At 33.0% G+C, this 10,132-nt stretch overlaps 1 protein-coding gene across 1 annotated transcript; it reads left to right on the forward strand.

Moving 5' to 3' along the window:
- The first annotated feature begins 4,931 nt into the window (after window positions 1-4,931).
- Window positions 4,932-9,342, forward strand: LOC137816902 (zinc finger CCCH domain-containing protein 40). The gene is made up of 4 exons (XM_068620073.2): window positions 4,932-5,296; window positions 6,362-6,631; window positions 7,286-7,509; window positions 8,136-9,342. The coding sequence occupies exons 1-4, from the start codon at window positions 5,192-5,194 to the stop codon at window positions 8,977-8,979; spliced, it is 1,443 nt and encodes a 480-aa protein (XP_068476174.1). The 5' UTR covers window positions 4,932-5,191; the 3' UTR covers window positions 8,980-9,342.
- The last annotated feature ends 790 nt before the right edge of the window (window positions 9,343-10,132 follow it).

Here is a 10,132-nt window from a genome sequence, read left to right on the forward strand (position 1 = left end):
GGGTATTGACTAAAGTCAATGCCTCACCCTAGGAGCAAAGTTCAGGAAGCTAGATTATTTTCCTACCCTAAAAGGCTCTACTCAAGCTACAATGATAAACACACCTCCCTTATTATGCTAAAGGAACCCCATTCTACTAAAATTACAAATAAAGAAACTAGCTCCCATGGCTTGGGCTTTACTTCTTGTGGTCCTCTTTGAACATATAAAGAAAATTTTCTCTGCCATCAATAACAGAGTCACAATCTTCTTGAATCATTTTTGCCATGGACCTAGTTGTTGGGCCTGAACTAGGGTCTGAGCTTGGGCATCTTCCATCATACCCTCCCTCTTAAAGAGAATTTGTCCTCAAATCACATGCTTCTGCCTCTTCATCTACACTACCTGCAACAGGTGTTAGATCCATAACATTGAAGGTAGTATGTACTCCATATTCTTCAGACGGGTCAATTTGATATGCATTATTATTGATTCTTTTGGGGACTTGGAAGGGACCATCACCCTGGGGACTAAGTTTAGACTTCCTCTTATTAGGGAATCTATCTTTTCTAAGGTGAAGCCAAACCTAGTCTCCCTCCTCAAAAATCATCTCTCTCTTCCCCTTATTGCACAGTGAGACCATCTAACATGTTAATCATTGTGAGAACGTCTAGTGTGTTGAAATTGTAGAATGATGTAACTCTTTTGAACACAATTAGACCGTTTAACGAGTTAAACTCTAAGAGATCGTCTAACAGGTTCAATCTTAATAAATTGTTTAATGTATTTATTTAAAGTTCTGCACATGAAATGACTTTGTTATAAAACTTATCACACCTTATAGTGTTTGTTATCATCAAAACCTTTATAGATGTTCTTATCCTCATGAGATCGTTTATTGGGGTGCTAGAATGCTTAACAATGATTAATCCGTCTAGTGCCTTAACACACTTGTAAGTCCTAATTTTCGTTTCGTACAATGATTGAATTTATGCCAAGTTAATAATATCTATTGAAGAAATTATGAGGCTTATAAACTCACCCATTATGAGCTCCTCTATAAATCCAAACCCCATCAATTCCACTAAAGCAATATTCTACTACGAAGGACTTATCCAACGAGTCAAATAGTTTGCATGGTTACGATCTAACATGCAAATGTTGCAGCCCCTAAAACAATGACAACTACAAATAAGTGTTCTTTCAATCAACTATTTGAAACCATATCCAAAGTATTAGATATGAAGATCGAAAATAAGTTTCAAAAATCAAATAACAACGTCTAATAAAGTTCTTAATTGAAAACTAGTACACGACTTAGAAATACAAAATAATATTGACATTACACAAATGATCAATCGTTGGGAAAGTACTTAACTTCTTAACCATCAACATTGAAATATTTGTGCAAATGAAAGATTTATACAAGATAACACCTAATGAACTGATTTGAGACTTCGAAGATAGTACCTACATTAACCATCACAACATAAATAGATCCAAACTGAACTGGATATGTATCAGTTTTTGTACTGGACCAGACATCGTCATTAGGCATCGGACATCGTCACCTATGGAGCAGGTCGGCTCGGTGGTCTGGTCGAGATAGTGGGCCATGTAAATGGGCCCCCAGAGATGCGTGTGTTGAAACTCGTACATATATATATATATATATATATATATATATATATATGTGTGTGTGTGTGTGTGTGTGTGTGTGTGTGTGTGTGTGTGTGTGTGTGTGTGTGTGAAAGGCCTAGTCAGTAAGAAAGTGCATGTGGTGTGTATAGTACATTCGGGTCTAACACAAGTAAATATCCCCTAAAGACGCCAAGGCCCAAGAACGCTAGGGTTTTTAGGGGAAAGCTGCATGCATGATATGTAATGACTAGGGCGCCCACAGTAACAGATGGGTCTCGTGATGCTGGTACATGAGTTGGTACCCTAGCGGTCATGCTGTTAAGATTTGCACTCCAAAGAGGAAGATTTTGTGCGGTTGTTGCGCTAAGATTGTGTAACAACATAATGTCCTCCAGCAAACCTAATTTTACTAAAGATACGACTCTGGTACGAGAAGGGTTGTTACAATGAGGTAACCTAAAGGCAATCTATAAAAGGGGGTTGAGATCCCTCGTAAAGGTATACTATTTCTAAGAGTGAAACTGCTTACTTACTTATTGTTTCTATAAGCCCAGTACTGACTTGATCGTCAGAGTGCAATCAACATGTAGGACTCCCTCTGTTTCAAACGGAATCGTATTCCAACATCCCAGGGAAAGAACAAATTCCAGTAAAAACAGACAGAGTCACGATCTGCTCTCAGAGTCCGACGACCAGGTCAACCAGCAAGAACAATTTCATTTCAATAAATATGTCACATCAAGTTCATGTATTTTCTCTCATTCCAACTTTAATTATTAATAAATTATATTTCAGTTAATCATCACTTATTCAAGTTTTCTTTATTAAGTACCAAAGATATATGTATTCTTTATATAACTTTGTTTTCAAATATTATCACATAAACTTATTAATATAGTCTAGTAAATATATAAAATAAGTTTATTTTATTAAAAAATATTTCATTCAAACTGTGAATCATTTCTTAATTTTAACCCTATATTTATTATTAATCATTTTCAATTTTTATAGAAAATTGTTTCAAATCCAATATATTTTTAATAATCATTTCAAACATTCTTATTTTTCCAATGTATTATTAAACATCTTAAAATGTCCTTTTAAATTTTTTAGCATCCAAAAAATCAATTATCATCGTAGACATAACAACAAAAATTAATAAACTTCAACTTCAAATTTTTTACATCACCAAAAACAATATTTATTTTATTTAAAACATTTATATTTAGTTTGAATTCAAAATTCTAAAATTATAACTTTATTTTCTATCATCAATTTTATTTTTATTTTACAACAAACGAATAATAACAAATTAATTCCAAATCATATTACAAAACCAAATTTTATTTATCCTTAAATAATTTTTTATTTTCTTCCCTCTCTCAAGAAGATCTCAAACACTTTCACAATAAGATATTCACTTTTATGGGATTCATATATCAATTTTTATAGTTTTTCTTGAGCTTTTATAGATGGCTTAAAATTTGTAAATTCATATATTTCTATGTTTGTTTGTAGGTAATACAATTATATATTTGAAGTTGATTTTTCTTTAAAAATAAGAAAATGATGAACGTATGGAGATAAGATAATAAAGAATTTCTTTAGAATAAATCTTTCATACTTTTCAAATTTTTGTGATTTTTTTCTCTAGAATAAATTTCTCAAATGCACTTGTACTCAAGCTCATTGTAGACAAATACAGATTCTTCTTGCAGTATATCAATTTGAATTTATACTTTATCATCGTTTAAATTTTTTAAAATTATCCTCTATTCCAAATTTAAAAATTCAGAATTAAAAAAAAAAATTTTAAAAATCAAAATCTTATGTTGACAAAATAAATTCAAAATGGAAAAAAATACATACCAGAATACAAAATCAACAAATGCATTATGGAAAACAAAAATTAGAAGTTTTTTTGGCAATTGCTTCCGGCACCATATGAATGCACCCGATTCTAAAGGAAAAGACGAAACTGTCCTTAAATTTTTTTTCCAAAATATGTATTCTGGATTTTTTTTTCCAGAACAAAATTTTATATTATGGATTTTTTTATTCAGAATGGATTTTTCATTTTTTTTCCAGATTTTCATTTCCGAAATACAATAATTTCTTTTCCATATTTTTTTTTCCAGAATGTATTATTTTTCAATTCCAGATTTTTTTGTCCGAAATAGAAATTAATTTTTGTTTCTGGATTTTTATTTTCGAAACTCAATAATCACTTCTGGATTTATTTTTCTGGAATATATTATTTTCAATTCTGGATTTTTATTTCTGGAATTAAGGGCATTTTTGGAAATTAAAAAAATATGTTGGGTGCAGGTTAAAAATGATTGGGTGTAGGAAGCATTTGCCTTTTTTTTTATGTGCACCTCCTTTCATTTAAATTCATTTTTGTCATTTCACTGTGACATTTTTCTCATTTCACAGGGACATTTTTGTTATTTTAGTGGAAAATCGAGTGTTGGTTGAAATTGATATGGTGCAATTCATATATTCTTCCTGCACTTCCATACTTTTTTTTTAATTCATATAATACCCTTATAAGTATGATAGAGAATGTATTTATTCATTTTCAAGTGGTGGTGATTGCTTGTAACGAAATTCTGTGCCAAATCTTAAAAGATTTTTTGAAATTGTTTAAAGAGATGGAAGAAAAAAAATGAAAAAAGAAAAGACACTAGAGAAAAGAAAATTGAAATAATTAATTAAAAATATTGAGAATAAAATTCAAATTCGTTTGGGAGAGGGAAGAAAATAAAAAAATTATTTAAGGATAAATAAAATTTGGTTTTGTAATATGATTTGAAATTAATTTTTTATTATTCGTTTGTTGTAAAATAAAAAAAATTGATAATAGAAAATATAGTTATAATTTTATAATTTTGAATTCAAACTAAATATAAATGTTTTAAATAAAATAAATATTGTTTTTGGTGGTGTAAAAATTTGAAGTTGAAGTTTATTAATTTATTAATTTTTGTTGTTATGTCTACGATGATAATTGATTTTTTGGATGCTAAAAAATTAAAAGGATTTTTTAAGATGTTTAATAATGCATTGGAAAAATAAGAATGTTTGAAATGATATTAAAAATATAAAAAAATCACAAAAATTTGAAAAGTATAAAAAAATTATTCTAAAGAAATTCTTTATTATCTTATCTCCACACGTTCATCATTTTCTTATTTTTGAAGAAAATTCAACTTCAAATATATAACTTTATTACCTACAAACAAACATAGAAATATATGAATTTACAAATTTTAAGCCATTATAAAAGCTCAAGAAAAACTATAAAAATTGATATATGAATCCCATAAAAGTGAATATCTTATTGTGAAAGTGTTTGAGATCTTCTTGAGAGAAAAAAAAAAAACCTATAAAATATCTTGAAGCATATAAAAATCAAATATCTCATCACCAAACCCATAAGCATTTGATTTTGAATTGTGGTTTAGACCGCAATATCTGCTTCTTTCCTCCTTCTGCTTTCTTCTTTCTTCTTCACATTGGATTTTGGGGCTCAACGAGGAAGGGGTTATTGTGAAACCCTAACCCAATCATGGCGCACAGGTTGCTCAGAGACCACGAAGCCGACGGTTGGGAGCGCTCCGATTTTCCGATTATCTGCGAATCCTGCCTCGGCGACAGCCCATACGTTCGAATGGTTTATTTCCAATCTTCTTATCTTCTTAGCTTTTTTAAATATTCGAATGCTTCTGTTTTGTTTTTGTGGGATTGAACGGGTTAGTGATTGTTATTTGGTATTTAATTGCGTGGCAATCACTGGTATTTGCGTTTAGGTGATTATATGACTGTGAATCACTTGTCCTACGTATGATATTCTGATTATTGTGTTTGTTCGGGAAATGAAAGGCTGAAGGAACAACTGAGTTTGATTTACTATATGGACCTTCGTCATGTGCATTTAAGAATTGAATAGTGAATTTGTGGAATAGTTATAGGTAGGTTGCGCCTTGCAGTGTGTTGATAGTCATGGTAATTGTACTGGCCAGTCAAAGCGGACATTGGATGATGTCTTATAAGGACTAATCGAACTGCAGCCGATGTCGCAGGTTGGCTTAAGTACATTGAAAACAAGTCTACCTTAGTTAAACTATCCTCATGAAGGTAGTTTGAGGCCCAACCCCACAAGTTTACGTGTTTTTACACTTAAGGCCTACTACTACCCTTTTAGGGGTGGATATTAACCATTTCTAGGTCTATAAATAGACCTCTACACCATCACTACATAGGAAACACATTGAATGCTTCTAGCTAAAGGTCTCTTAATTTCTTTGGCTAGAACAGTTTTCAACTTGTGAGATTGATATCCTGAATTGTTGTAGAATTACTGGGCTTTTTTTAGTGGAAGAGCCATTTTAGGTATTTGCTTTCAAATTCAGTAGAATTTTGAGATTCTTGAAAATAAAACTGAGTAACGAGTATGTTTTCTCATGGTCCACTCACTGTTTGGTAATTTAAACTAAGTCATCGTTTTTTAATATTTTCATTTGGTTGTATTGAAAACTAGTTTTGTCAATCACTATTTGAAACTATCATTATATGAAATTGGTGATTTCCTGATTTATTATGAAAAATCATGTTGTTTTGAGAGTATCCATGAATGTGCATAATTGATAATTTTCAGATTTCAGCGTGTTTTATTCAAGATGAGATTGTGGGAGTTCAATTGTATGTTTAATTGTATTTTGTTTATCTCTACATGCAGACCAGAGCAGAGTATGACAAGGAGTGCAAGATATGTACACGGCCATTCACTGTTTTTCGATGGAGACCTGGTCGAGATGCAAGATATAAGAAAACTGAGATCTGTCAAACATGCAGTAAATTGAAAAATGTCTGTCAAGTGTGCCTTCTGGATCTTGAATACGGACTACCAGTTCAAGTTCGGGACACTGCTCTGAGTATTGATTCCAATGATGCCATACCAAAGAGCGATGTTAATAGGGAGTATTTTGCTGAAGAGCACGACCGTAAGGTATGTTTTCCTTAAATTAAGTCATATTTATAGTTGAATCTAATTATTGATTAGAAAATAGTGGTGTTTTGATGCTATAACTAGTTTGATAATCAAGATGCTAGATGTTGCTCCTTGTTTTGGATGACAAATGACCATCTCCTGATAGTTTAGGCTAATCCTTGAACTTGCTCATAATCTGAGTGTGCTCTTCTGTGTCATGCAGAAACCTTTTAACTACCTCTTTTTATCTTATTGGCTATACTAGTGTATATATTCAACTCTGACATTCTTTAAACTGGGGTTATTTCAATTCCAGTTTTGCGTAGTTTCCACCTGAAATTATCTATCTTATCTGATCCTAGTCAAGATTTTCCTTTAAAAAAAAAAATCATAGTAGTCATGGTTTAGGGTCAATCTATATTTAGTTGTGAATGAATTGTTATTTCTGTGACTTGCATGGATTTTGTAATATCCTGGCATTTTTTTCCTTTATATTTCTAATGCTGAATACCTCAACCATAGAACTCTGATTTTCACACACTCAATTGACAGAAGCTATGATAATTTTAAATTTTCATTATTATTATTTTTTTAAAAGCTGTACTATTTTTTACTTCTCTTTGGTCATTTCTCCATGAAGATCTTTTTACTAAGAATGAAAGGATGGTGCAGGCTAGAGCTGGTATAGATTATGAATCCTCTTACGGTAAAGTACACCCAAATGATACTATCATGAAGCTTCAAAGGACAACACCGTATTACAAGAGAAACCGAGCACATGTTTGCAGTTTCTACATAAGGGGTGAGTGTACCAGAGGAGCTGAGTGCCCTTATCGACATGAGATGCCAGTTACTGGGGAGTTGTCTCAACAAAATATTAAAGATCGTTATTATGGGTATGCATGGTTGAAAATGACTTTATCTGCTTTTGACTTTCTTACTTGATCTCTCTTTCAATTGTTATTCCAATTTAATTGTTCTGTTTGTATTTTTGGCACTGGGAAGCAACTCAAGCATTTTTCATTCTGTTATGGTCGTTGGTTTATTAGGCATTCACTTAGTTCTTTTATGTTGGTTCTGTGTGATGAGCTGCCGCATAGCTAAGATAACAAGTTTGCAGGTTAACTTATTTTTCCAGCAAAGTCGTTTGATAGTTCTGCCTGCAGGAGCTTTATTAACCACTATTTGACATTAACATTCGAGTTTCAGAAGTGAGGGGATTTTTATTTATTACTAAGTTAGTAACTGCCATTTACTTTGAATTTAGCTTTCTTCTATATGTGGCTAAACTCTTGTATTTTATTGTGTTCTTTTTAGTGAAATAGAACGGCTAATCTTGCCTTCATGATCATTCTTTTTCAATCTCATGCTAAACTATTGTTCAACTTATTCTTAGTTTTCTCTGCATGATTTCCTTGTGGCTACGAACACTGATGTTATAGTTGCATATTTGCTGACATTTTAAATATTGCTTCATGCTTTTGACTTTGTTAATTTTCCATTTATGCTTTTAAATGTTCAGAGTGAATGATCCAGTGGCTTTGAAGCTACTTGGCAAGGCAGGAGAGATGGCCACTCTGGAGGCTCCTGAGGATGAGAGCATTAAAACACTTTATGTTGGTGGACTTGATGCTAGGGTCACGGAGCAGGATTTACGGGATAACTTCTATGCCCATGGAGAAATTGAATCCATCAAAATGGTTCTCCAACGGGCTTGTGCTTTTGTAACATATACAACCAGGGAAGGTGCAGAAAAAGCAGCAGAAGAACTCTCCAACAAATTGGTTATTAAGGGCCTAAGGCTAAAGCTGATGTGGGGCAGGCCTCAGAACTCAAAACCTGAGTCTGACGGTTCTGATCAAGCAAGGCAGCAGGCTTCTGTAGCTCACAGTGGATTGTTGCCTCGAGCAGTTATATCACAGCAGCAGAACCAGGACCAAACCCAAGGAATGCTTTACTATAACAATCCACTACCTCCTCAGCAGGAAAGAAGCTACTACCCATCAATGGACCCTCAAAGAATGGGTGCTCTTATTCCATCCCAAGATGGTCCTCCTGGTGGGCCTTCTGGGTCAGGGGAGAACAAGCTTAGTTTGGAAAAGCAGCAGATGCAACATTATCCCCACTCATTGATGCCTCCTCCACCTGGTCAATATCATCATCAGTATTATCCTCCATATGGTTATATGCCTCCAGCTACCCCTTATCATCATCAGTATCCACCTCCATACAATGCTGCTGGGCCTCCACCACAGCCACCAGCTGCAAGTCATCCTTATCAGCATTCTATGCAGCCAGGGTCTGGACAGGCTGCAACTGCCCCAGCTGAAACTGGAACATCAACTTCAGGGCCTCAGCAGCAATAAAATTGCTCATATACTGATGTTTCTAGTTATGTTTCATTATTGTTCAAAGTTTTTCCATAAACTGACCATGCTGATAGGGAAGATATTCACACTCAAGCTGTCAATTTATTATCTCTGCTAGCATGATATTGCTTGCATGGTGGCTTGAAGAAGTTATTCTATAATTTGATTTTGTGGTCTTTTAACTTTTGGCTTTCTTGTTAGATCATAGTCATTCTCGGCTTTAGTATTACTCTGAATTGAATGGTGTTGTTGTTACAACTAATGTTTTGGTTATATAACATTTCGGTAAAGATGGTCAATTGATTTTGTATACCATTACAATACTTGAAGAATGTAGACAGATTGATTTAGAACTTTCTATTGCTGAGGATTGTATTCTTCCTTGTATTTTTTTTAGAAAATTCAAATTGGTTCTTGATTGATTGTTGTCTTAGTTTTATAAGTAGCAGAATTAGTTTCTCTCTTCTTTTGGTTATAGTACACGCGGTGTGGGACAGAAACAATATTTTTTAAACTAATCATAGAGATACAAGGAGAAAGCATGGAAGTGTAGGAAGAAAAAACACTTTCTCTATACACTCTTACACTAACGTTATGTTCGGATGAGAGGATTTAACAATTTTAAGAAAATTAAAATGCATAATATTTGAATTACTTGCAGTCAAATTGTCTTTACTTTTAAATGTTTGGATAGAATAATTGAAATATCTTGTACTGCATAAGGCTTAATCCATCTCGACGCCATTCAACTAAAACAATCTAAGAATCAATACCGACTATATGTCAGAAAACTAAAGTAACAGATGATGGGATACGAGATTAACTCTTATTCAAATATGATGCTAACCCCTAATTAAGCATGTTAAATTGTCTATATTACGTGAAGATTTGTCCATGAAAATGTGCGTACACATGCTCATCCGGCTTAGCTCATATAAATCCCATGGCAAGAGACAAAGAATACCTTGAATCTGACCTCCCTATTTGTCGTTATCTAAGTAGTGCCAACATAGAAACATAGTATAGGCAAAAGGAACAAAAATATATTGGTGGAGCACTCCGAATTCGAGAAGTTGTCACCTATTAATGATGCATATAAGGAAATTAACATGAAGGCAATAGTAAAATGGGTGAGAGTGGTGTAATTGTT

Source organism: Phaseolus vulgaris, chromosome 6 (genome assembly GCF_051622355.1).
Source record: "Phaseolus vulgaris cultivar YP4 chromosome 6, ASM5162235v1, whole genome shotgun sequence".
Taxonomy (NCBI): Eukaryota; Viridiplantae; Streptophyta; class Magnoliopsida; order Fabales; family Fabaceae; genus Phaseolus; species Phaseolus vulgaris.